At 49.5% G+C, this 26844-nt stretch overlaps 2 protein-coding genes across 2 annotated transcripts in view; both read right to left on the bottom strand.

Moving 5' to 3' along the window:
• cep131 (centrosomal protein 131) overlaps positions 1 to 6096 on the bottom strand; it is a 29967-nt gene extending 23871 nt beyond the window's left edge. The window contains exons 1-5 of the mRNA XM_036536382.1: positions 5320 to 6096; positions 3309 to 3508; positions 3133 to 3227; positions 1038 to 1149; positions 1 to 25 (exon numbers count right to left, since the gene is read on the bottom strand). The exon at positions 1 to 25 is cut by the window's left edge and continues 103 nt beyond it. Of these exons, the coding sequence (XP_036392275.1) occupies positions 1 to 25; positions 1038 to 1149; positions 3133 to 3227; positions 3309 to 3494 (418 nt within the window). The 5' untranslated portion in view covers positions 3495 to 3508; positions 5320 to 6096. The remainder of the gene's footprint in view (positions 26 to 1037; positions 1150 to 3132; positions 3228 to 3308; positions 3509 to 5319) is intronic.
• Positions 6097 to 7572: 1476 nt separating this feature from the next.
• The window catches only part of LOC118782377 (E3 ubiquitin-protein ligase rnf213-beta-like), a 52014-nt gene continuing 32742 nt past the window's right edge, over positions 7573 to 26844 (bottom strand). Inside the window, exons 36-62 of the mRNA XM_036535707.1 lie at positions 26392 to 26506; positions 25714 to 25814; positions 24911 to 25087; positions 24132 to 24277; positions 23944 to 24043; positions 23258 to 23369; positions 22958 to 23165; positions 22348 to 22547; positions 21323 to 21445; positions 21128 to 21238; positions 20349 to 20591; positions 20131 to 20215; positions 19350 to 19384; positions 19070 to 19170; positions 18757 to 18907; positions 18252 to 18417; positions 17297 to 17397; positions 16445 to 16693; positions 15714 to 15834; positions 15035 to 15115; positions 14139 to 14322; positions 13352 to 13553; positions 12152 to 12229; positions 11114 to 11311; positions 9744 to 9833; positions 8897 to 9075; positions 7573 to 7744 (exon numbers count right to left, since the gene is read on the bottom strand). Coding sequence (XP_036391600.1) covers positions 7609 to 7744; positions 8897 to 9075; positions 9744 to 9833; positions 11114 to 11311; positions 12152 to 12229; positions 13352 to 13553; positions 14139 to 14322; positions 15035 to 15115; positions 15714 to 15834; positions 16445 to 16693; positions 17297 to 17397; positions 18252 to 18417; positions 18757 to 18907; positions 19070 to 19170; positions 19350 to 19384; positions 20131 to 20215; positions 20349 to 20591; positions 21128 to 21238; positions 21323 to 21445; positions 22348 to 22547; positions 22958 to 23165; positions 23258 to 23369; positions 23944 to 24043; positions 24132 to 24277; positions 24911 to 25087; positions 25714 to 25814; positions 26392 to 26506 — 3793 coding nt within the window. The 3' untranslated portion in view covers positions 7573 to 7608. The remainder of the gene's footprint in view (positions 7745 to 8896; positions 9076 to 9743; positions 9834 to 11113; positions 11312 to 12151; positions 12230 to 13351; positions 13554 to 14138; positions 14323 to 15034; positions 15116 to 15713; positions 15835 to 16444; positions 16694 to 17296; positions 17398 to 18251; positions 18418 to 18756; positions 18908 to 19069; positions 19171 to 19349; positions 19385 to 20130; positions 20216 to 20348; positions 20592 to 21127; positions 21239 to 21322; positions 21446 to 22347; positions 22548 to 22957; positions 23166 to 23257; positions 23370 to 23943; positions 24044 to 24131; positions 24278 to 24910; positions 25088 to 25713; positions 25815 to 26391; positions 26507 to 26844) is intronic.

Here is a 26844-nt window from a genome sequence, read left to right as displayed (position 1 = left end):
GGGGGAACGCCCGGGGCTGGTCATCCTGCAGGGGGGGGCAGGGAGAGGGGGGGAGAGGGAGAGACAGAGGGGGAGAGAGAGAGAGAGGGAGAGAGAAAGAGAAAGGGAGAGAGAGGGGGAGAGAAGGAGAGAGAGAGGGAGAGATAGGGAGAGAGAGAGAGGGAGAGGGAGAGAGAGAGAAAGAGAGAGAGGGAGGGAGAGAAGAGGGGAGATAGATGGAGTGGGAAGGAGGGAGACAAGGAAGGGAAGGGGAGAGGGAGAGAGAGAGAAAGGAAGAAAGGGAGAGACAGAGCAGGAACAGGAGAAGAGAGAAGAGAGCAAGAAAGAAAAAAGAGAAAAGAGGATGGAAAAAGGGACAGACAGACAGTCAACAGTCAGGTCCATCACCTTCAATGTGGGCTGTAAATGCATTTTTCCTCTCTGTTGTGTGTGACTCACTGTCTCAGTGCCTGAATATGTATGTAGGTACCTGGCTGTTACTAAGCTTGGGGACAAATCTCCTCTCGAAAGAGCAGGAGAGTGCGAGGGAGAATCATCCTGCAGCATCAGAGCGGGTCAGCAGAGAGCTCAGTTTTACACCGCCATACATAATGATTACCATCTCTCCGCTCAGCAGAGACCCGTTTCCTGGCTGACTTCCACATGCCCTTTCGTCCACTTCCACAGCTGGATATTCACAGAATGCATCTCTGTAAAGCGCTCTGATCAAGGGCACCATGACAGTGACTCACGCAGGATCTGATACTGCGAGCTTCAGGTTCCCTCTTCACCACCTTACACTGCCTTCGCGCCTCCTCTGCCAGCTCGCTCTCAGTGACTCATACCGCCAAAGGCCTCGAGGCGAGACTAACAGACGCTGTCTGTCCTGCTCGAGGCAGAGGTGAGCCGCTTCCTGAGAGAAAGCAGCGTCCGACAGCTTCGGCAGCACTTCTGTTCCGCTGGGCTGGAAGCTGCTCCGGATAAGAGCGTCTGCTGAATGCGCGCAGCGTGATGCAGTGTAACAGACAGCAGTGCGTTATGGGAAGGTGTGAAAGTACCAGGATGTTCCAGGTGGTGCGATCCGGGGACGCCTTGCTGAGGCTCGCCAGCTTCCTCCTGCTGTCCAGGCTGCTGTCGAAGAAGGACAGGAAGTCCTCCGTCTGCTCCTCGCTGAAGCAGGAAGCAGAGAGAGAGAGGGGTCAAAGGTCACCTACAGCTCTCTGCCTCACCAGCTTACAGAACTGACCAAAGGTCTCCTCGCAACTGGGAAGCCAGCCTCAGTTACCAGACAGCTTGTGCTTGTGTACAGTTAATGATTTAGACCTATTCCCCTGGTTTAATTGGAGAACTGATTCATTAGCTGTTAACATTTATACATATCCCTTTCCCTGAATGCACAGGAGTAAAATATTTCCTCAGTATTTTTCAAAAGCACAGCCTTAAGCTGGGATCAATCACTTGCATGCGAAAAGTTAACACAGAGTGAAAACCGGGGGCTAATTCAGAATTTAGGGACAGAAAAGTCTTGGGGAAAAGTCAGCCCAAAGATACAGCCCTCTGCCTGGCTTTGCCACCTGTGGCTTATCGGCCAATCGGTGACCCCCAGCCTTTGAAGAAAGCCAGTCCAGTCCTTACTTCAGCCGGCAGTTCAAGGTGCATAGCGGGACCTTCTGAGCTGCAAGACTGTCAAAACACACTGATGCCAGACCAGCCAGCATGTCCTACTTCTGCACACTTTTAATGTTAAATGAGGACACTTTTAACAAGAATTTGTTGGCGGTCTTGCAGGCATTGTGTGCCAGTGAGCTGTGATTGGCAGCCTCAGACAGCAGCTGCAGAGACTCCCCCGCCCCTCGCCCCACACCCCCTGCCCCCACCCCCCACACGCCCTGTGTCGGAATCCCGCTCTGCAGACGCCCTTTTCCGTGGAAACTGACAAGGGTGGCGGTTGCAGGGAGGTGTGTGTGTGTGTGGGGGGGGGGGGGGGGGTTCTGTAAAACACAGCCAGCGCACGTGTGCACAGTGACCCCATCGCTCATCCCTAAAATACCGACGCACTCCCCACACCGCCCACAGCAGATGCTGCCCCCCCCCCCAACGCCTCAGTCTGGCTCCTCCCACCAGCATCTGTGCTGGCGCCCTCATTGATCGGGGTGTGGGGGGGGGCAGCTGGCCCCCTGAAAAGGTATCCACAGACACTGACTGAAGAGGCGCATTCCTCCACGCTTAACTTTACAACAAAAGGGGAGGGGGTGGAAAAGGCAGCCATGAAAGCCTGTGGGGAGCCGGGGGGGGGAGCCGGGGGCAGGGAGAGGGGTATTAAATGCCTCTTAATTTAAGCCCAATTCCCCATCCTGGGGTGGGGGGGTGGGTCGGCAGCTGCTGCACAATAGGATCCCTCGGTGCACACACTTCTTCTTTCACTCCCTCCACGCTGGGAGGAAACCTGACCCCCAACCCTGGGGATAATACAGGCGGCTGGCCCCAGCGCACTCCCCGACAACACAACCCCCCCCCCAGCGATCCTTTCTGATTCAGCCTCCTTCCACAAAGGCCATTGTCACCAGAGGGGGGATGTGTCAGCCTACCAGGGGCGCCAGCTGTTCCTCCAGGAGAGGCTCCAATTCAAAAGATGCTGCAACAGCCAGCTCCATTCAGGCTGGCTAAAGCCCCTCCCTGCTCAACCACACACACTCCTACACCCCCCAGCCCCCGCCCCCCCGTCCCCCTGACGTTGCTGATGCTGCCGGCACCACTCACACGCTTCTCAGTGCATCTTACACGCTGGTAAGAGCACGCCTGGCCTCAGTCCCATGAATTTCAATCAGTGCCTGTTCAAACAGCCCAGCTGAACAAACCCTGGCCCTTCAGAAGGATGTCTGAGGTGACTCTCAAACTGCCACAGCGAGTTGAGTGTGTGCTATTCTCTGAAACTGTCATGGCAGCTTGAGTGTGTGTTATTCTGTGAAACAGTCACAGTGGGACATGTGTCTGTATTCTCTTCTAGGAAAGCGCCACAGTGACTTGCATTTGTGTGTGTGCACATGTGCATGTGTGTGCTTGTATGTGTGTATGTGTGTGTGTTTGCAGGGTGAGTGGAGGTGGCGGGCGTGCGTGCGTTGGCCGTGGTTGGAGGGGCGGGACGGGCCGTACCTGACGCTGCTGTCCACCCGCTGGTTCACCTGAGTGGTGCTGTTGGAGCGTCGCAGGTTCTTTATGGAGCGGGAGCCTCCAAAACCAACATCAGCCTGGAGGAAAAAAGGAGGAAACCAACATTACCCTCCTCACTGCCAGTCACACACACACGCAGCTCGGGGACGGTGACTCACCAGCGTGTTGCGCTTCCCGCGGCCGTCGCCCGCCACCGACACGGACACAGAGCGGGAGAAGTGTTTCCCTGGCGACGCGCTGCTGGGTCGCCGGGAGACGGAGAGCTGGGAGCCGGAGAGGCTGAGCTCCACGCCGTCTCCGGCTCCTCCCCCCGGCAGGGAGGAGGGGCTGCGGGCGGTGTGCATCCTCACGGCGGCCGCTGGAGGAGAGGGGAAGCGGGGGATGAGGGGAGAGGGGGAGGGAGGGGGGAGAGTCAGCAAATCACATACAGCCAGCAGGTACCTCTGAGCCACAGAGACAGGGTCAACTATCACAGCATACCTGGCTTCTGTCAGACTGCACAAGTTAACTTGTGGTAGAGCTTGAATGGTGTTATGCTCACACTCACTGGTCTGGGAGTGCTAGCCTGGCCTGACACTGTTGCCCGTTTAAATTGATTGGATACAGTCATGTCGCTCTGGATAAGAGCATCCGCTAAATGCATGTAATGTAATGTAACTACCTACATGCATCTTACTGAAATACGCCCCATGGGTAGGGAGGCGGACTCGAAACCATCAGGTCATGGGTCTGGCTGGATAAGTGTACGAAAGGTAGGCCTGGCAGGAATAGACGGCTCACACCGCGATGTAACACCGTGCCACCGTCAATCTTCGCCCCCTATAAACGCACCTCCAAGAACACCACTACTTCCGCGTACGCTCCGCGTTGCCACGGGCAACGAAGGAATCCAAACACCATCTGCTCAAAGGCTGCGTATGACAAAGCAAGCGTACCGGCGCAAAATCACGCCGTACCGCGTATTAATAACACACAACGCTCCGCAATCCGAGCCAACGGGAGCGTTTTTACTGCAAACAGTCAGCTCCTTCCAACAAGTAAAAAGCTGTGAAGTCACGACGTGAACCTCAAGAAGCCATGGGTTTCCTGCAGGTGGGAGGCATGTTGCCCCTGACTACATCAGGCGGCCATCAAAAGCAAAAATTCTGCATGTAACCCACTACACTTTTAGGGTTGGCAATGGCAGGAAACTGACTAACAAGTTCACACCTTGATATTGTCTAACCAATATATTAGGACTGGTCATGACTTCCTTTTTTAACCGCGTCCTTTAAAACCCCGTTTAGTGGATAAGGGAGCGCGTTATGAACAGGACAGCCGCGGCCAGATCGACCCTAAAACCTAAAATCCTTCTCCTTCATCGTGACGCCCTGGACCCGCGCTGTCATCCTGTCCAACCGCCCCGGATCCCACGCGTGGGTGTACGGCCACCTCGGGTTTCCGAGCTCCGCTGTGAAAGGACTGGATGGCACTGTCGTGGGGGCCACGGGTGTGCGGGACCGCACCGCAAGGGCTGAACCCAGAACACGGTGTAACCGTCCAACAACCCGGTGCGGAACACGGAGTCATACGCGATCTTTATGAGCTGAAATCATTCAACGCCATTGTTGATTTCAAGGCCTAACTCCAACACCTCACTGCTAAAAACGGACTCGTTACTGCAGACTGTATTTTATTACTGTCACTGTAAATACTGCATCTCGCTCGCTGGCTACCTGCAGGACAGCCTCTTGGATCTGTCAGTTTCTGCTAACGGGGCAGTTAACTAACAAATAAAATGCACGATAACAGCTACGGTAATTTTGGGTAGACTGGCATTCACGACAAAGGGGACACGGGCGGCAGTGTAGTATAGTGATAAAGAAAAGGGTTCTTAACCGAAAGGTTGCTGGTTCGATTCCCCGCTGGGGCAGTGCTGCTACTGTATCCTTGGGCAAGGTACCTATCCCAGACCTGCCTCAGTCAATACCCCGCTGCATACATGAATTAAATGTAAAATTGTAAAAAAAAAAAAAAAAAAAAAATGTAACCTAAGTCGATTCAGATAACAGCGTCCGCCAAATGACAATAATGTAATGGCAAGAACCTATAGATGCCAACACACAGGCATGCCAACCACATCACACTGAATATTATGAAAGCAAAAGGGGTCAAGAATGGCCAACTTACCTGGCAATGGCAATGATCTCCGAGGCACCGGCAGCTCGGGGGTGACAACGGCAGGCAATTCGGAGCTCGAAGTGTCGATGACACCAATTTGTAAAATCAGTAACGTCGTCTTCAAAAGTTGGAAGAATTTAACTATTAACGCTTAACTGAGCTTTTGTACGCATAACCCAGAACTCCACTTGCACATCTCTTATAAAGAGAATGGTTTATAAATCGCTTCCAGAAAGAAACAAAACGTATAATTAATAGCTCATAAAAACAAAAAGCCAAAAATATATATCCCCAATACGTTGCTAGTAGTGTTCGCTGAGATTTACAAAAAATCTTATTCACTGGCTCGCTAGGTATCTAACGTTACTGTGTAACAGCTAACTCGCTAGCTCTCATTATCAAGACATTCAACCATCTCGCTGTATGGTTAATCACTTCTTTTGCAACAAAAAGACAGAAAATGACATTAGCCACAAGTTTCAAAACATAATTAGCTACGATCTCATCTCAGCAACAACAATACAAAATATCCTGCAAGCTGTGTGTTGATGCAGCCAGCTATCTTGATGCAACGCGCAGTAAAATGGCTTTCATTCTCCCCATCATCAAGCAAGCTACTTCTATGCTCTCCACCTTGCTAACGACCGATTTCGGATGCCAAAGGACCGCAGACCGCATTAAATTGAGCAAAACCACAAACACGAAAAGCAGATCCTCCGAAAATGAACGTTACATGTCTTGATTAGACCGCAAACGTCAACACATCAGTTAAAAATGACAATGAAACACGCATAACATTCCCCTCTCTAGCAACCAGCAAACACATAGGCCCCTCCCACCGAACACCACTATTGGCTGATAAACTCCGTCACGGGATCCGTGCGAGGAATGCTATTGGTCAAACTGCTTCCGTGTGCCATATAAGGTAAAATGGGGGCGTGGATATTTCGTAAGGTTGGTTGCCTTTGCAAGAGGAGCTGCGTTTCCCAAGTTCAGCCGGCAGATGTTTTTCGCACTTACAGCGACGGAGGAAAAGATAACGAGGATTGTACTTAACAATCATTATTTGTCAGTTATTTTTAAGTTTATCACAAACCTCCATGTTTCTTTTTTTTTTAAAAAGAAGTCTCCGCAGTTTTTTTTTTTTTTTAACGAAGTTATTGTGGTGTCTGTTGATAATTTATTACGTTTATTTATTACGTTAAGCTGAACTGGGACAAACCATATAGCGGAAAAGGAAATGAAGCAACACTCTCCAAAAATAATAAAATATAAAAAGCATAATAAACTCGCTCATCATTACACAAATGGCCCCCTATCACCCTATGGAACCCCTAACGTGTTCGTAATATTTATTGCAGTCACGTTGACAAGGTGTAAACAGGCCATTTTTCAATTGAGCCATCAGAATTATGCTAAATGTAACTAACATGTGGCCATATACAAAGGAGACATTTTTGTATATGGTTAGATAAATATTACGGATTGTGCTCAGTGATTGAAATCACAAATCAAGTCCAGAGTTGAGTCCAGAGATTATTATTATTACATTATTATTATTACATTTCCAAAGTCTTATTCCACAAGGAGGTAACTATATGTTTAATTAACATAAATTAATAATAAAAAAATAACAATCACAGCATTGTCAAAGGAGAAATCAACTGGAAATTGAATCTGATATACAAAGAAATTAGAAGATGTAAAATATGGAAAGAGTGATTAGCAACAAAAAGTTTGTTTTTTAAAATGTGCCACTTTCATAATGAATTATTGAAAATGTATTTTAGTAGATGTGTTACACATGATTTGAATTGTAAAACATTACAAACAATGATCAAGTACATATGAATGTATTCTCACAATTCTTTATGACTCGTTACTGTTAATGTTTTTGTATCGGAATGTTTGCAGGTGCTTGCTCATGCCTGTAATTCTGAACATTGAATATGTTGATTTTATTGTGCCTTGATTCACCAAGAAATTTAAAAGTTCTAAATAAAATGGTAATAAAGTGCATGTAATTTACCCTGCATTGCTTAAAGTTGTGATCATTTTTTGGCTCTCTAATGCTAAATGTGGTGCATTTTGTCAGTGTACACATTCTTTTCCCCTGAGACTGTGTACTGCGGTAAAAGGAAACCATTTGGAAAATACAAAAAAAAAACAAAAAAACAGAAATGTGCCGTAATGAAGCTACCAGGTGGTCCTTAAGGAGAACAGAATGAGCCCAGCGTTTGGGCTGGGGGGGGGGGGGGGGGTGGGCTACAGCAAGGGAAAGGAGAAAAGTGCATCTTCTCATTGCTTGAATTCCACCGCAAGCCTCCAGATATCGGCTCCCTTCTCCAGCGTTAGCTCCTCCGGCAGACCCTCCAGCCCAGGCAGGGGAGGGCTGTCCTTCTGCTCCAGATGGATCTCCAGCGTGGAGCTGATGCTGCGGGGGAGGGGATGGGGGGGTTAGCATTCCTGTCCTTTTGTCCTGACCACATGCACTGCCATTCACTCTCTCCCAGGTGCTGGCTCTATGGGAGCCCGAGAGGGAAGACCCCTCCCCTGACAGATGGCAGTTCGGAGGGGTCAAACTGCTGACCCCAGAGTCAAAAGGCCCCCAAATCTCAGGGGGGTTGCCCTGACGCCAAGTGCTTAATTATTTCTGCTTGAGAACGTCTTGAAAAAAAATCACATACCTTCTCTTTTTTTGGTTTACAAACAGACATTTTGATAGACCAAGCAACAGTTTGCAGGCAATCTCATTGATTAAAATACTCTACAATAACAGGAATAGCAGGGTCACCCTGAACTGAAGTTCTATCCCCACTGAAAAAGCAAAGCCCTTCGTAACCCCAGTGTGTCATAGTAAAGGAACTGAGCTCATAACCAGAGATTAGGTTAAAGCAGTTTTGATGCCAAGGCAAGGCATTGCCTTTACACATTACATTACTGTCACACATATCCAGAGCAACTTTTACATTACATTATTGGCATTTAGCAGATGCTCATATCCAGAGCAATTTACGTAGCTTACCCTATTAACATGCTATTTATTTATACAGCTGGATATTTATTGAGGTCATTCTGGATTAAGTGCCTTGCTCAAGGGCAAAGCAGCAGTGCCCCAGCGGGATTTGAACCAGCAACCTTACCCTGGTAAGTTACTCCGGATAAGGCTATCTCCAGAGGACATAAACAGCAGGGATGAGGGCCGTGAACAGCGGTGGGTGTGCAGCTGGTAGTCAGCAGGTCTAAATGGGAGAGGGAGCCCTGAACAGACTCCCCCGTCAGCATGAAACACTACCCCCTAAAGGAACCTGTCATGTCTCAGTCATCCTACTAAACTATAAAATAAAATTATATAAAAAAACATGTAATCTAATGGTTTAATGCACTCATTAGCTTTACCTGCTAGTTTGTACCTTGCCTGGCCAACCACTGAAACCTGGTCATGCAGCGCTTCTAATATTGCTGACCCGTATGGTTTTTCACTTGTGTTGTATATTGTACCTCACTTGTAAGTGGCTTTGGATAAAAATGAATAAATATAATGTAAATGTAACGGCGACGGCGGGGATAAGCCGGCTGCTCTTACTCCCAGTGTGGGGGGTAGTTGTCGTCAGAGCTGGAGTTGCTGGTCTTCAGAAACAGAATCTCATGCAGCTCCCAGCTGAAGGCCTCGGCGTCTGTGCCTCCAAGGAAGACCGTCACAGCCTTCTTCTCCTCCGCCGACAGCCTCTGCCGGTACTCCTCCGGAAGCTTCTGGAAGGGCTCCTGTGGACAGGCAAGGTCTGGAGTTAGGCCCCAGTCAGAAACACAGCCAAACCCAAGGAGCCCCTGGCCTGGCCAAATTAAGAGTCTAATACACACCAGGAAAAAAACATATAAAGGTAAGCCAAATGCTTCGAAACGATGATGATTCAGCGTGAAGAAATTGTTTCAGTGCATTTGTTTCAAAGCAAATTTTGCAAAGAAGCGTTTATTACCCTGATGATTATTTCTTTAGTACAAAGCCATACTTTCCAAACATAAACCTTTGCATCCCTGACAGAAATGTCAGACTATAGTAAGACAACATGGAACCTTAGCTTACAGCTTAAAGGTAGAGTGGCACATTTCGGTGAGACTGCAGTTACATGGTGTCTGAATTATTGTATAGGAACTGATAAGTTAGCTTTGTTGAAAGCTAAGTTTAAACATTATGTATAGTTAGTGTACAGTAGGGTCTGTAACCTTTTAACTGGGCCTAGCCTTTGAACCACTTCTGAACCTTCCTAATTCATTAGTTCATTCATTCACATTTATTATTTTCAGTTATTTTATCATTTCATTTCATTTCATTTTTATCAGACTGAAAGAGAAACCCCAGTGTAAAGTGGCAACACTCTGTTTTACCCCCTTCTGAAAGAGATGGATACCTGTGGGGCGGAGCCAGCACTCACCTGCCCTCTGCTCACTCTCAGCTCCGACTTCCAGCAGGTGAGGAGCTGCCAGGTGCTCACACTGTGCTCCAGCCTGCTCTCACCCAGCACCTGGGGACAAAACCAGGGTTTCCTTCACCTTCTCTCATTACATTACTGCGTTATTGTCATTTAGCAGACACTCTCATCCAGAGCAACTTACACAGGTTACAGTTTTTAACTGCTATCCATTTATACAGCTGGGTATTTACTGAGGCAATTCTGGGTTAAGTACCTTGCTCAAGGGTACAGCAGCAGCGTCCTTGAGGGGAATTGAACTAGCAGCCTTTCAGTTACGAGCCCTGCTCCTTACCACTATGCTACACTTTTTACTTTTCACTGCATCTGTGTGCCTTACACAGATCGCTAACACATGCGCACACACACACACACACACACACACACACACACACACAGACATGCACCTACATTCGGTAGAGAGGCTACCTTTTCAGGTCAGCCGTACAGTGGGGTCTAAGGCAATTAGTGAAACGCTTCTTCGGTTTGGTTGACACAGGTAACCCAGAGAGAGTCTGACAGCCAGAGAGTACCAATATCTCTGACTGGGGAGGTGGTCAGGTGAAGGACCGAGTGAAGCGAGATCTGAATACTTTCTGAATGTCCGGTGCTCAGTCAGAGAGCTGAGAGTGGAGAAGCCATGAGGGACCAGGGCCCTGCACGGAAAACTTTCAGTTGGCAGCTGGTTTCCACAACAAACACCAGGTGAACTGATTTCTACAGATGATGACTGAACGATCAAATAAAACCTTTCCAAGAAAAACCCTCCAGAGAACAGACTTATCCGCCCTGGCATTACGGGAGGGGAACCGAAAAAGATGGTGCCAACTCACCTTATGTAGAATATTTAAAAGATTGGTATTAATCACAACAAAAAATAATGATGCAGTGTCATTAAATATGCAGAATCTACACATCTCATGTCTCTGCCCCCAAGCTCAGTCCCAAACCCTAAGACATTGACTCTAACACAATCTGTAGAGGCTAGCTAGAAGGACGTCCCATCTGTTATTAATAACAATAAAAATAATGGCATATTGTTATTAAATCTAGTTAGTTATTTAGTTGTTTAGTCATTTAGGTAATTAGTGAATGGGTTATTAATGGAATAAATTATTAATATAGTTAGATAAATCTTAAGCCTAATCATGAAATGTCACATCCCTGTTCCTAACCTCAGTTCCAAACTCTAACCCTCTATCTCTCAACGTAAGACATTAACCCTAACAGACATGCAGAGACATAGCTGGAAGGCTGTCCCATCCCTGCACAGGGTTGCCTGGGGGAGGGTGCTTTGTTTGGACAGGTCGGACCCCGGTGCACCTGTAGCTCACCTTGGCCACGCTGCTGGAGATGTGCTCCTCCATCCGCAGGGTGTCCCTCAGGTAGGGCACCAGCGGGTTGCGGGGGTCGCCCCCCGTCTTCCCCAGGAAGCGCAGACCCACCTCCAGGGAGAAGGCGGCATCGCACGCGTCCGTGAAGGAGCGCAACGTCGCCCTCATGGCGGCCCGCACTGAACCTTTCAGCGGCACCTGTCCCGTGAGAGAAACAGAGAGCCCGTCACCTGCCAGCCATCTGCAGCTCTGACACACCTGGCCAGGACACCTCACCTGGGGGATCCTGGGTTAGGGTTAGGGATGGGGTTAGGGTTAGGGTTAGGGTTAGAGGGATGCCTCACCTAGGGGATCCTGGGTTAGGGTTAGGGATGGGGTTAGGGATAGGGTTAGAGGGATGCCTCACCTAGGGGACCCTGGGTTAGGGTTAGGGTTAGGGTTAGGGTTAGGGTTAGAGGGATGCCTCACCTAGGGGATCCTGGGTTAGGGTTAGGGTTAGGGTTAGGGTTAGGGTTAGGGTTAGAGGGATGCCTCACCTAGGGGATCCTGGGTTAGGGTTAGGGTTAGGGTTAGAGGGATGCCTCACCTAGGGGATCCTGGGTTAGGGTTAGGGATGGGGTTAGGGATAGGGATAGGGTTAGAGGGATGCCTCACCTAGGGGATCCTGGGTTAGGGTTAGGGTTAGGGTTAGGGTTAGAGGGATGCCTCACCTAGGGGATCCTGGGTTAGGGTTAGGGTTAGGGTTAGAGGGATCCCTCACCTAGGGGATCCTGGGTTAGGGTTAGGGATAGGGTTAGAGGGATGCCTCACCTAGGGGATCCTGGGTTAGGGTTAGGGATAGGGTTAGGGATAGGGTTAGAGTGATACCTCACCTAGGGGATCCTGGGTTAGGGTTAGGGTTAGGGATGGGGTTAGGGTTAGGGTTAGAGGGATGCCTCACCTGGGGGATCCTGGGTTAGGGTTAGGGTTAGGGTTAGGGTTAGGGATAGGATGAGGGATAGGATGACGGTTAGGGTTAGGGTTAGAGGGATGCCTCACCTGGGGGATCCTGGCCCTGACCTCCGCCAGCACTGATGAAAAGTCCTGGCTCTGCCTGCTCAGGTATTTAGACGTGTCCTGCAAAGAGGCCAGACAGTCACCAGCACAACCCCCAACAGACACCTCACAAAACCTCCTGAGTCCTGATTGGTCAGACTCCAGAGGAAATCGTCCTGCTACTGAAAGAGGAGGATAAAGGTTTGTTATATTCTCTCTCATGTTTTTGTAAAGACATTTTTCAACAGTTTCTGCCATGGTTTATGTAATAAAAATAGTGATATTGCACGGATAATTTCTGCCTTTTTTGGCATGCGTGCCAGTCCCTCCTTAGAGCACCGTTTCCCCGGGTCTGTGCTCTGAAAGCATTCCTGTGTGACAGAACAAGGGTTTTCACAGATTTATGTTCTCCTCAGCTCCTCTGACACGAGTGATTCCATTGCCCACGGCAACATGCTGTTTAATTACCTCCAACTGTCGCTATGGCGACGGTGGGATTGACGCCAGCCGCTTACCTGACAGATTGCATGTCAAAGCACTGATACACACACGGAGCCTAACCTGTGAGGGTAGGTTTAAATACTCCGTCAAAAAACCTGATGCATCAATGAATGAGACAACCATTCAAAATGTGGGGTGCCCGGAAAACGGGCAAAAAAAAATTTCAGAAAAGGACGCCTTTGTCTTTCCAAAGAAATAAACACACTCTAATGATAATGCTGTCACTGTTACTGTAAAAGCTTTCCAAACTTATTCTTTTATCTGCTTTTGCAGATATATTACCCAGTGGGACATGATAGGTGTTCATTAGCATTTACACACTGGATACCAAAACAGCTCTGGTGAGGTGCCTTTCTCAAGGGTACAACAGAAAAACCTCAGATTCAAACCCAAAGCCTGTCTGGTCTCCTAACTACCATCCCTAACTGCACCCCCTTCCACATCAATAATACTTAGAAACATCCAGAAGATTCTAGAAACAGAAGCATGTTCACGTATTCTGCTTGTGCAAACTTTCATGCCACTTCATCACATGTATTTTCTAAGTTGCTCTGGAATAGGAGCGTCCGCCGAAATGACTATCACGCACTGGACTGGACCTCAGTTTCAGCTTTAAACTCTCCCTCATGAGAATTTTTTCTTGGACAGAGGCGTATGACCACTGGAGTTATTTCTCAGAGTGTGTGTGTGTAAAGCTCTTACCTCTTGGATGAGGGGTTTTCCTGCAAGGAAACGCCGGGTGAGCTGGACCTGGATACCCTGCAGATCATAGCTGCTGCTCGTCCCCTCCCCTTTCCTCAGGGTGTAATGACAGTGCGCCAACACCAGGGGGAGCAGCTCTCGCTCCGGGTGGCACAGGGCCAGCTGTGCCTCGCTCACAACCTCCAGAGGAACGCTGTAGTCACTGCAGGGAGGGTGACAGACAAAGGGTGGCATCAAATAGCCTGCCAAGCAGACAGATACAAAGTGCAGGATACTGACTTCTCATTCTGCAAAGCAGTGTTTCCCACACCTCTCCTGGAGTACCCCTTGTCCTGCGTGTTTTAGATCTCTCCCTGCTCCAACACAGCTGATTCAAATTATCAGCTCGTTATGAACGAGGAGAGGTTTGGGAAACCCTGCTGTAAAGGCTCGATGTAACTCTGTATCGTCTGTTCTATCATAATTGAGATATTCATGCTCCGGCTTCAGGGCGCTGCTGAACTGTGGGTGTATCGTCTTTCTCAGCCACGGTCCAATCACATTTCTTTCAGTTTCTGCCATTTGCCGTCCTTTGTCCAGTGGTGTGTGGGGGACCAAGAGGACAACCAATCAGATTCTTCATGTGAAATATAAGCATGGAAAGTGATGCCAGCATGATCCTTTCAAATCAGAGATGTCATGGCATGTGGTGTGGAGTGTGCTAGTAATCTACACAGACGAGCTCAGGAAATATCAGGATTATGAGACCAGGCTGCTACATTAAAACAGGAGCACATGGAGTACAGACCTGTCCCCCTGCCGGCTCTGCCTCCTAGCCTCCCGCACCAGGCTGTTGTGGGTTTCCGACAGGAAGCGGATCAGGGTGCTGAGGCAGGACCCGGGCCCACGGTGACACAGAGACAGGAACCTCCCGGAGCTGTCTATCCTCAGCTCCACCTCACACAGATCCTGCGCAACACCCATCTCCACTGCTCACCGACACATGCACACACACACACACACACATGCAACCACACATACACACACACGCACACACACACATGCAACCACACACACACACACACACACACACACCACACACACACACACACACACACACACACACGCACACACACACACACACACGCACACGCACACGCACACACACACACACACACAACGTGCGCGTACACACACATACAAACACACACACACACACACACAACGTGCGTGCACACACACATACAAACACACACACACACACACATACAAACACACACACACAAGGTACGTGCACACACAGAACACACACACATACAATACACAAAACAGACACACATCATTAGAGTACAGTTCCAACACAACACACACATACCCTTAGAGTACACTTACAAACATACAAACACACTCACTTCATTAGAGTACACATACACACACACACTGGTGGAGTACACATACCAGCAACACACACGCTATCAGATAAATATAAACAACAGACGCCATCGGGTCACAGTACACACCTATAAACACATACACCATTAGTATACACTTACAAACAACAAACAGACATCATCAGAACATACCTCACACCTACAAACACTGCACACAACGTCACAACACAGCACTCACACGCAAACAACACATACACAAAGAGACCCTCAGAATGCAGCACACACATACGACACACGCCGTCGCTGTGATTACCGCTGGTGGCGAGCTCCATCCTGACTTGGTTCCACACCTCCATGAAGATCTTGACCCTTGTCTCTAGTACCTTCCTTTGGCCTACAGGGGGAGACAGAGAGACACACTTCATGCTAAAGGACTCTCCCAGGTCACAACTCTCTCCATATGGGGCCTTTGATGGACCCATGGCACAAGCCCAGAGACAGCTGGCCAAGCTGTCAAGCTCATATTTACAAATCACTTGGTTCAGGACACTTGCCTCTTCATGATACACTTGATCAAAAAATAATAAAAATAAATAGATAAAAATCATAATTAATTCCATATTTTAACCATGAGAAGGTACTGTAGCACTGCTCATTTCCGTGCAGTAGATGGTGATGAATTCTCCTCATCTCAGCTCTGTTCTTTGCTGGGCTTTTTCTGTCAACCAAACCAGCCAATCAAAGTGTTCCACGATAAAAGAAAACAGCCAATCAAAGGCAGGTTTCCGGGGGCCTTTTCCTCCCTCTGTCTGTTCTTGTTAGGCTTTTAGGTGGAAGGACCCAGGCGCAGACCAGAATGACAACCCAGGTGTTAATTTGATGGCAATCCAAAACGGAAAAAAGTAGTCATAAAGCAGAATGCATATAGCAGAACGTACAGAGGGTGGATTGGTTCACAGAGAGCGGACGGATCTCTCCGGAAACCGTCATACCTGCCGGGATCTGCTGCAGCACCTGGCCGATGCTCTGAGACTCCGTCTCCATCGCCAAGGGAAACGCCCTCAGCAGGGCGACCAGGTTAGGCAGGTGATGCAGCTGTCTCACGCACGGCACCTGTGACACAGCGCACCAGCCTGTGATTTCCGCACACCGCGACTACCCCACAGCTGGCAGGAAGAGTGGAGAGCGCCCTGCTACCGCTGCTCTGACTGGCTGTAGCTCTTACTCTGCTTTAGCTCTCCTGGTTTCCAATTTCACACCTGCAGCTGTCTGTCTGGATGGCGCTCTTACCCAGAGCTCCCTGCATAGCTTAAACTTTTCATATTACAATACAGACATGACAGAAGTGTATCCGTTCAAGTTGAGCGAGAAACAGTGTCAGACCAGGCTAACAACACCCCCAGACCGGTGACTGTGATTTATGAGATATTCAAGCCCTACCATAAGTTAACTTGTGCTAACCTGACTAGATAAAGGAAGCCGGGTATATTACCATATATCCCAGTGACTAGATCATAGAATCCATAAAACATTGCGATACTGCACATAAAATAAACAGCAAGCAATACAGGTAACATATCAATCATGTAAATCACAACTGGATATTTTTCTGCAGCCGGTGAGATTCAGGGAAATGGCAGGATTCGAACCCGCAACCCTCTGGTTATGAGCGCAGGCGGAGCACCGCCTTGGACCCCCCCCCCTGCCCGGCCCGGGCTCTTACCTTCTTCATGAAGAGCAAGAGCAGCAGGACCGACTCCCCCTGGCGGCTCTGCTGCAGGAGCTGAGAGAACCGCTCCACGCTCAGCGGCTCCGGAAGCTTCCAGAAGGAGGAGCTGTGGGTGGGGCAGTCCGAAGGGAGGGGCAGCACGGGGCGGGGGTCCCCGTCCAGCAGCCTCATCAGGGGGCCCCCGCTCAGCTGGTCGTCCGCGGCAACCAGCTGCCGGGCTGTGCCAAGCTTCAACTCGAGACTCTGAGTGGGAGATTACAGGACGGGACTCACTGGTAATGAGCCCTATGTTCGGTGCATTGTTCCATCACTGCCATCTAGTGGTAACAGCATGGTACTACTGCTTCGATGAGGGAGGCGATCATTCAGTGAGAGACAGGTAAGAGTGAGGGCGAGAGTGAAAGAGTGAGGTTGAGTGAAAGAGTGAGGTTGAGTGAGAGAGTGAGGGAATGAGAGTGGGTGCATGATAAAGTCAGTAAGTGAGGCACATGAATTCATCTCCGGCTCCCTTGTTGTAGCAAAAAAAAAATCAAAACTGCAGCTTCTAAACCAAGAATGTCAAACTGAGCTCCCAGAGGGCCATGTGTATGGCAGCCAATGTCCTAAGCCTCATTGGTTGAATTAGTAAATTGGTCATATACAGTCACCCCTGTGCATTTCCCAGAGTCCTCTGCAGTGAAATATTTCCGAGCTTAAGATGTGTTGTACCACTTTCACAAAAATACAAAAATTAATTCAAGGCTAGGGAAAAAACAGGATGCACCCAGCACTCCACAAACTCTCACCCCTGTTTTTAAGTCCTAGGTCTCTCATTCTGGGATTTGAGCTGATACCCCCCTGGCTCACCTGGATGACCGGGCCGATAACAGAATCACAGACCAGCTTCTCCCACCGCTGTCGTCCCTGTCGGCTGGAAAGGTCTGCCCCCTGCTGGTAGGAGCTGGCTACTGCAAGAGAAATGTTTCCGTGTCACTGATACCACAAACCTCATTCACCAGCCATGTTTCAGGCCTAACAATACATCTAGTCACAAGCATGCACTACAATGAGATAATATATGCACAAATGCCGACCAATCAAAGCAGTGTGTCATTTACTCTGCCCAATCAGATCTCAGCGGGCATTTCCCATTACATCAGGGACTAGCAGACAAGAAGCAAGATCCCTCCCCGCACTCACGTAACATTACAATCATTTAGCAGACGCTTGCGCCCAGAGCGACTCACACGTACAGCATTCCCTTTGTACTTTAATTCAGATGGCAACATAGAGCAATCTTTGAATATGCAGCTGACTTCATACAGTACTGCTGTCCACATTCTGCAGAATTCATCCTGCCCAATTTCAGCATTTACCCGGACATTTATAGCTGGTTACCTGTAGTTACCTGTCATCCTCGGCAGCAGGAGTGACTAATTACTTTCCAGGAGAGCTGGACTACATCAAAAGCAGATTTTGTATTGTTGGACTACCTTGGCTTCATTGGTGTAATTACATCTTTATCAGTGCGTGCTTACATGGCACATTTCCCAGAATGCACTGCAGTAAAATGTTTTAGGTCAAGACGTATGTGCTGGCTTTTATTTTAAAAAGCAATCAGGCAAAATAGTACTTGATGTTATCAGTGACTGGGATAGTAATTAAGTTAAAAACAGGATACCATTATGACCACGTTTGTTTCTACACACTGACAGTAAACCTTTTAGGGTGCTAAACTTGTGTCTGATGGACTGTTTCACCGTTTGGACTGAGTGACTCACTAACTGACAGACGGACACTGGGGCCGGTGACCCCCACACACCTGTGGCACGCTGCAGGAAGCCCTGGAGGACCAGGTGGATGGTGATGGCCGTGCTGTCCACGTTCTGACCCAGAGAACGACCCAGAACCTCCATGTCCCTCTCCAAGTGCTGCCACAGAAACTCCCAGACATCGGCCACTACAGGGCGAATCACGGCGCTGACACCCTGAAGACATGAAAACAAAGGCTTGATTTATCTGGACACTCAGCAGGCACCCAAACACATGTAACATACACATTATCCATGTAAACAGCTGGACACCTACTGAAGCCAAGAAGCTTGCTGCCAAGGGTCCTGTCCCTAGTGGATTCAAACATTCCTTACTAGCTCATAAGCACAATTCCCTCCCAATTCTACAGCAGCATAGCTGGTGCAACTGGCTGTATGTGAATGATCAGCTCTTGATTAATAATTGGGTCCAGGTGAATAACCAGCCGAGGTGAATAACGAGCTCCAGGTGAATAGCCAGCCTCACCTGCATCTGCAGTCTCGGACGGCTCTCACCTGGTGATGTTGTACGGCTCCCAGTAGCAGCGCCAGGTGAGTGCAGAGTCTCAGAACCGTCCACTCCGCCAGAGACACCTGCCTGTCTGGAGCGTCCGACCGGTGACGGGCGGCCCCCAAAACGTGTCCCGTTCGAGTCTGATCCGCAATGCTGCACACACACATAGATAAACACACGCACACACAAATACACGCTCACACACAGTGTCTGTGCCCAGATGAACTAAGTTGATGACTTCTGTTGAGTTCCTAACTCCTTGTAGCCATTAAAGCATTACAGCAGGTATTTAAGCAGGACAGGAGGGAATCTTACCTGCCGGTTGCCTGGGTAAACCCGGATACTGGTCTGTGGTTTTGACCCCCGATGGCAGCTCTACAGTCAGGACATTTTCCCAGCTGCATCGGTCTGCCACACTTTCAGAAAAATGCAGAGATATCAGGGGTGAAATCTATACAATGGTAATCACAGTCAATTTAATACTCACTCATACAGCAATGACCATTGGAGAGGGATCTGCGTAAACATTTATTTGCGTCTCTGGAACCGTTACTCAGAACAGGAGAAACGGAACAGAAGAGCAGGTTCCTCTCACCTCTCCCACAACGCACGGGTGACCATTTAGGCAATCTGGAACAGAAGCATCAGGTTGTGATGAGAGAAGACCTCTGGGATGTAACTACATTCACAGTCTACATCATCAGTCTATAGGGGCAGTACCTTCAGGTCCTGTTCTTTACAGGGTATGGCGTGGCACAGTGGAGTTACGGGTTCAAATCACAGCTTTGCAAGATGCTGCATCTGCCACAGGAACTATGTGGCTCTACGTCTGAACAATATGCAAAAACGCAAGCTACACAATCTGCTTGAGCAACGGCATCTGCTTCATGAACAGCAATACTGTGAGAGTGCTCTCTGGAGCTGTGTGCAATGTTACGGAAACGTTGCAGGAACGTTGGGTGTACACTGGAACTGTAAGAATGGTCCACCTCAGCTGTGAAATACCACTATGTTCCACTGTTTCGTTGTTATATTTATTAATACGTTACATTATTGTCATTTAACAGATGCTCTCATCCAGGATAACTTGCACAGGTTACTATTTTTACGTGTTATCCATTTATACAGCTGGATATTTACTGAGACAATTCTGTGTTAAGTACCTTGCCAAAGGGTAGAGTAGCAGTGCCCCAGCGGGGGAATCGAACCAGCAACCTTGCGGTTACAAGCTGTGCCCCTTACCACTATGCTACGCTGCCGTATTTATTCACAGTAATATGCATTTATTATTTCAAATGAAAGCTCAGTGAAGGCCGCCTTCACAGGCGACTGTGTGAGGAGAGTGAATTCTGCAGCAGTAAGCAAACAGTACTCACAGTAAACCCTCGACTGCCCCCCGGCGTTCACCAATCGGAGAGCCTCGCTGGTGTGGTCATCAGGCATGGTGGGCAGGAAGGAAGCCTGGGGGTGACAGGAAACAGGAAATCATGGGTCTGCTTACTGTCAGAGGGACGGCGTAAGGCACAGGGAAAAGAAGGCGGGTCCTTTTGTTTTTTTTTTTTTCCAGCCCCTCCCATTCGAACCCGCGCCTCACCGCCATGGTTCCGGGCTGAGAGGCGAGCTGGTGCAGGGGTGAGAGCAGTCCGTTCCCATTCTGAAACAAGGCACCCGCATGGACCAGGATCTCCAGCAGGGGGCGGCGTTGGGCGGGGACCGCCGGCGTCACGTGCAGAGGAGACCCCGGGCCTCCGATCTGATTGGTTAATAAGGCGAGGCAGAACTCCCTGTGTTGGCCTGAAGTGCTGGATCTCAGATACTCCTCCAGGATCGCAGTTTCCTGGGGGGGGGGGGGGGGTAAGGGGGCAGCCAGCTCAGCAACAGGCTACACTCTGTCATTATAATCAGAGTCTGAAAAGTTATCCGTTACCTGTGAAAAGATATCTTTTAACTGTGAAAAAGGTATCTGTTCCGTGTGAAAAGGTATCTGTTACCTGTGAAAAGATATCTTTTACCTGTGAAAAAGGTATCTGTTCCGTGTGAAAAGGTATCTGTTACCTGTGAAAAGATATCTTTTACCTGTGAAAAAGGTATCTGTTCTGTGTGAAGAGGTATCTGTTACCTGTGAAAAGATATCTTTTACCTGTGAAAAAGGTATCTGTTCTGTGTGAAAAGGTATCTGTTACCTGTGAAAAGGTATCTGTTCTGTGAGAAAAGGTATCTGTTACCTGTGAAAAGATATCTTTTACCTGTGAAAAAGGTATCTGTTCTGTGTGAAAAGGTATCTGTTACCTGTGAAAAGGTATCTTTTACTTATGAAGAGGTATCTGTTAGCTGTGAAAAGGCAGCTGTAACCTGTGAGGAGGTATTCGTTACCTGTGGCCTGGGACGCAACGCCTCATTGGGTGACGCTAAGCGGCAGGTGACCTGTCGGAACAGGGCCAGGGACAGGAGGACACGAGCAGAGATAGTGGAAATGCCCAGATCCTGGTGACAGAAGGACAGACGTGTGACATCACCCCCGGTGTGCATTCAAGGGGAAAGGACAGACACCTCTCATAAGCCACTGACCCGCAGGGCGGCCCGGAGGGGGTCAGCCTGTGACTCCAGCACGGCCTCACCCACGGCGTCCCTCAGGGTCCGGTACGGTCCCCCCAGGCACAGGAAATAGTCCACTTCAGCAGGAACCAGCCTCTGCGGAGCAGAGAGGGAAAGGCCTCAGTTAACCCCTGCTCAAACCTTCACAAACTCACTCACACTCCAACATTCATACTTTCACACACACACATACTTTCACATACTCACATTCCAATATTGATACTTTCAAATACTCATACACCAATACTCAGACTCTCACAGACTCATATGCACTCTCCAATATTCATATTTTCACACACTCACACACTCAGACTCCAGTATTCATACTCTCACACTCTCATACTCCAGTGTTCCTACTTTCAGGAGTAAACATCTCTGTGTTTACCACAGTTACACACCTGGGATCTCCCCAGAATAAGCCAGGGTTATGAATGAGCCACATGGGTACAAAACCAGTGTCCACCAGGGAATGCAAACCCATTTAGTTCTGATCAAGGCTGTGAACCCTCAGCTTTCCCACACCACCATCATACAGCTATGTGTGTCTGAATCCCTGTCACTACGATGTTACAGTATAGCGTTGCAGCAGTGCTTAAGGAGTCAGGTTTATACGGAGGAGACTACAGGTTCAAATCCAAACTATGGCACTGCAGCACTCCTCAATAAAACATGAAGCAATGATAAATGTGCAAATGGGTAAGCAGCAGCATAGTGTGGTGGTAAGGTACAGGGCTTGTAACCGGAAGGTTGCTAGTTCAATTCCCCGCTGGGGCACTGTTGTTATACCCTTGGTCAAGGTGCTTAAACCACCAAATCATCAATCAATCTAAATATCCAGCTGTATAAACAGATAAAATTGTAACTTATGTAAGTTGCCCTGGATAAAACTGTCAGTTACTGACAGTTATGCAGTGTAATATAAACTGACAGTAAGCCATAGGTGTAATGGCACCTGTTACACACAGACACGGTGCCAGCCCCAGGTGTGCTGACTCTACCTGCAGGTGGATGACCTCAGGTGGGAAGGCCCATCGCCAGGTGTCGCTGTTCATCAGCGCACGCACGCAGTCCAGACCTGCCCGCCTGTTGACGGCTCTCAGCAGGTAGACCCGGTACCAGTCATTGCCGCAGTACTCACACACGGCCTTCACCTGCTCCAGGTACCGCTCCTCCAGCTCTCTGCTCTCACCTGTGCTACCTGTGTGCGTGTGGAGAGAGACAGCACATGGTAATCGCAGACTCAAACAACCATGTCTGTCAGCCGCTGCTACTGGGCTCTGTATCCATCCACTAGCCATTACCAGTGAGTATGAAGTGACAGGAGGGTAGGTTTCCTGGACCCCAAAAATGGGTGGAGCCATCATGAGCCACCAATGGCTCCTGCTGATCAGAGCCAATCAGAGTGTCTCGCTACTCAAGGCCAACTCCTCTTTATGCCTTTTTCAGGTTCCCTTATGGTACGTGTTAAATAAGAAAATAACACAAGATGATGCGATTGGACAGTATGAGAAGATGATGATTTTGAATGGTCATTATCTCTAAATAGGTTTAGCCATTTTGACCCAAACAGCTTGTCGTAGCGGAGGGGCTGTGGCCTCACTGACGGACCTGCTGATGTCACGGCGCTCTGCAGCAGGGCGGCGGCGGTGCCCAGACACGCCCGCAGACGAGCCATGCTGAGGAGGAACCCGGCTGGGTCGTCCTGTCGCCCCGGGGTCTGCCTCCGGGCCAGCCGGCTCAGGAAGCGGGCGTCGTCCTCCAGGCGCGTGGGCGGGGCTTCCTCCGATCCGTCACCCCCGGCGACGCAGAGGGAGTCCTGCCGCACGCGGAGCAGCGTTAGAGTCATGTGACTGCCGAGGCGGGGTGACTGAGCAGCGCACGCTCCACAGTGAGGTGGTGGGGGGTTACCTGGAAACAGTTGACGAAAAGGCGGTACAGCTCGGTCTCGTCCTCGCGGTCCAGGATGTGGTCCTGAAGGCTCTGCAGGTAGCTCTGAATGTGACCTTTGACCTGCTCAAAACTGACACACACGGGAACCATGGAGCACTGCGGACCTGCTAATCGACTTACCTGCGGGCACACTCAAATCAACCAGCTCAGCAGCTGCGTGTGCGTGTGTGTGTGTGTGTGTGTGTGTGTGTGTGTGTGTGTGTGTTTGTGTGTGTGTGTAGCGTGTGTGCATGTGTGAGTGTGTGTGTGTGCGTGCGTGTGTGTGTGTGTGTGTTTGTGTGTAGCATTTGTGTCTGTGTGTGTGTGTATCGTGTGTGTGTGTGTGCAGCGTGTGTGTGTGTGTAGCGTGTGTGCATGTGCGTGTGTGTGTGTGTGTAGCGTGTGTGTGTGTGTGCAGCGTGTGTGTGCGTGTGTAGCGTGTGTGTGTGTGTAGCGTGTGTGTGTGTGTGCATGCGCGCGCCTGTGTGTGTGCGTGTGTAGCGTGTGTGTGTGTGTATGTGTGTGTGTGTAGCGTGTGTGCAGCGTGTGTGTGTGTGTGTAGCGTGTGTGTGTGTGTGTGTGTGTAGCGTGTGTGCAGCATGTGTGTGTGTGTGTGCGTGTGCGTGTGTAGCGTGTGTAGCGTGTGTGCGTCAGTGTGTCCGTACCTGTACTGCAGCAGTAGTTTGGGCAGCACGGAGCGCACCACAGGACTGTCATCCACACAATCCAGCAAGGGGCTGAGGTCTCTGGTCCTGTATACGCTGCCTACAGCACAGAGACAACATCAAAGGACTACATTCCACGATTCCATGTGCCGCACAGGGCACCAGTGACGCATCCCATCATGCCTCACCCTGTGCAGAGATGAGCAGGGAGAAGAGGAGCTCCACCACGCCCTCCTCAGGACTGACTCCCTCCGTCAGGCTGAAACGCGACACCACCTCCAGGAAGAAGGCGTTGCAGCAAGCCCTGAGCTTCTGATCGACCAGCAGGGCGGCGCTGTGAGAGAGTGAGGCACAGACGCTCAGAGGACGCTGCCCTGGATCCAGCCCATGTACTGACTGAAGATTTTACCCTTATGCTTCCTATAAACAACTTAGGAACTCACACTGAACACGATCAGTAGCATTTTGAGTTTCCTGGTCTGTCAGTTCCTCATGACAAGTGAGTGGCAAGCAGCATTACATCACATTACATTAGGTTACATTACATTACGTTACATTATTGTCATTTTAGCAGACAATCTTGTACAGAGCAACTTATATATGTTAGTTTTCACATGCTATCCATTTGTACAGCTGGATATTTACTGAGGTAATTGTGGGTTAAGTACCTTGCCCGAGGGTACAACAACAGTGCTCCAGCAGGGACTCGAACTAGTAACCTTTTGTTTTAGAGTCCTGCTCCTTACCACTATGCTGCACGACCTCCCAGTAATGTGCATTTGGCGGGGTGGGTATCTTTCCCTCATTCACACTGTGCAACCTGTATGTTTACCTGGAGCCCGTCTCCATGGCAATTTACACGGCTTAGATGTACACATTACCCAGGTGCAAAGGCTGGCAAGAGCAGTGCCACTGTGCCCTGTCGCGGATTCAAACCCGCGACCTCCTCCCTCCCTGCTCCGCTCACCTGAGCTGCCGGGACGGGGACGGCTGGAAGTGCGGCGGCAGCTCATCCCGGCACTTTGGGCAGTGCCTGGCGTCCTGAACGCTGTGCCGCAGACAGGCCAGGCAGAAGAGGTGCCCGCAGGGCAGGGCGGCCGGCTCCACCAGGTCCGCCAGGCACACCGGGCACCTGGTGCCGTACCTGCGGGCAGGTGCAAAAAGCAGGCCGTGACTGCATCCCCCCCGCTTCCTGCACACTGAGTTCACATTTCAGCTCAGTTGGGAGATCTACACACTACATTAATTTAGCACAGACTCTAATCCAGAGCATCTTCCAGCACAAGAGGACAGAAATGCATCCATTCAAGTTAAATTTTCAGCATTGTCAGACCAGGCTAACAGCACTCCCAGACCAGTGAGTGTGAGCATAACACTAATAAAGCCCTACCACAAATTACCCGGTACCAATCTGAAACTAGACAGCCTATAATGTAAGGGAAACCAAGCACAAACACTACCATACATCACAGTCACTAGATCACAGAATGCAAAAATACATTGTGATACTACTTGTAAAAAACAGCAAATAGTAGTAAAGTAAATTTAAGTAACAGGTGTTAGGGGGCAGGGATTCAGGTGACACTGAGATGCAGTCTGAAAAGATGGGTAGTCATAAGCTGGCCAATGATTCTGCTGTCCTGACCCCTGAGGGACGTTTATTCCACCGCTGAAGGACCAGTACATACTTTCTAGCTAAAATGTCTAGCTCTGATGTTAAGGAGGTACTGGATTAATGGGTGTGGCTCTGGGGTGAAGGGGTGTGAATACCTGAAGTCCAGGCTGGTGAACTCCTCGTGGTAGGAGTTCAGGATCCGGATCACCTGTTGCAGTGTCTCTGTGCTCCTCAGGTCAGGGGAGGCCCGCATCACCTGGGGGAGGGGCCACGCACATGAGAGCACCATCATGGTTTGAGGGAAACACCTCAGATCAGACCAACAGCCAGCTGAATCAAGGTCTTTCAAATGAAGCGTGTCTCTGACATTAACCCCACAACCTACTGCTTGATCGGTGACGCACACAGTATGACTATAGAGAACACGAATAGGCCAGTCACACCATGCCAGCTAACACTCAAACATTCCCACAGTGGTGCTGTAACATCCTGACAATGTTATTACATTATTGTCATTTAGTAGACGCTGTCATCCAGAGTGACTTACATAGGTTACTGTTTTGACATATCCATTTATACAGCTGGATATTTACTGAGGCAGTTCTGGGTTAAGTACTTTGCCCAAGGCGACAGCAGCAGTGTCCCAGCGGGGAATCGAACCAGCAACCTTTTGGTTATGAGCCCTGCTCCTTATCACTATCACGCCACAGTGCCTCTCCCATCATATGACCCCGGCACCACAGAGCCATCGCAGTGGGACGTGTCCGCTGGGGTTCGAACGCCGGCGGCTCTGCTCTGAGAATCACTCTGTGCACACACTCAATCCCACCTACCGTCTGCAGCGGGGTGCAGTATTTCAGAGCCAGTGCCTCCAGCCTGCCATCCTCCACACTCAGCACCACCTGCTGGATGAACGCTGCTACTACAAGCATTCCACGCCAGGCAGTTCTAGAGGGGACAGCATAGGTTTGGAGGACATTAAGAAATGAAAGCTTATCATCCTTTTTAATGTTGCCAATAACCCAACACTGCCCCCCCGACACCACCCCCGCCCCCCCCCGCAGAGCAGTAGTATATGGCAGTGCCCCTTCTCCCAGGGAGAATTTGAGCCCATGTGCATTTTGTCCATGGATCTGCATGTGAAGCATCGATGAAATCAAAACGGAAAACCATTATCTACCTGTGCTGCCTGTCTATGTTTCACTGTAACATACAACTGGGATACAGGAATTATTAATATGCTCATACGGTATAATCTGCATGAATATGTATGGGCTAAATGCATT

The sequence above is a fragment of the Megalops cyprinoides genome, chromosome 1 (genome assembly GCF_013368585.1).
Source record: "Megalops cyprinoides isolate fMegCyp1 chromosome 1, fMegCyp1.pri, whole genome shotgun sequence".
Classification (NCBI taxonomy): Eukaryota; Metazoa; Chordata; class Actinopteri; order Elopiformes; family Megalopidae; genus Megalops; species Megalops cyprinoides.
The sequence above is the reverse complement of the archived record's forward strand: the minus strand, read 5'-3'. Positions and strand labels throughout refer to the sequence as shown.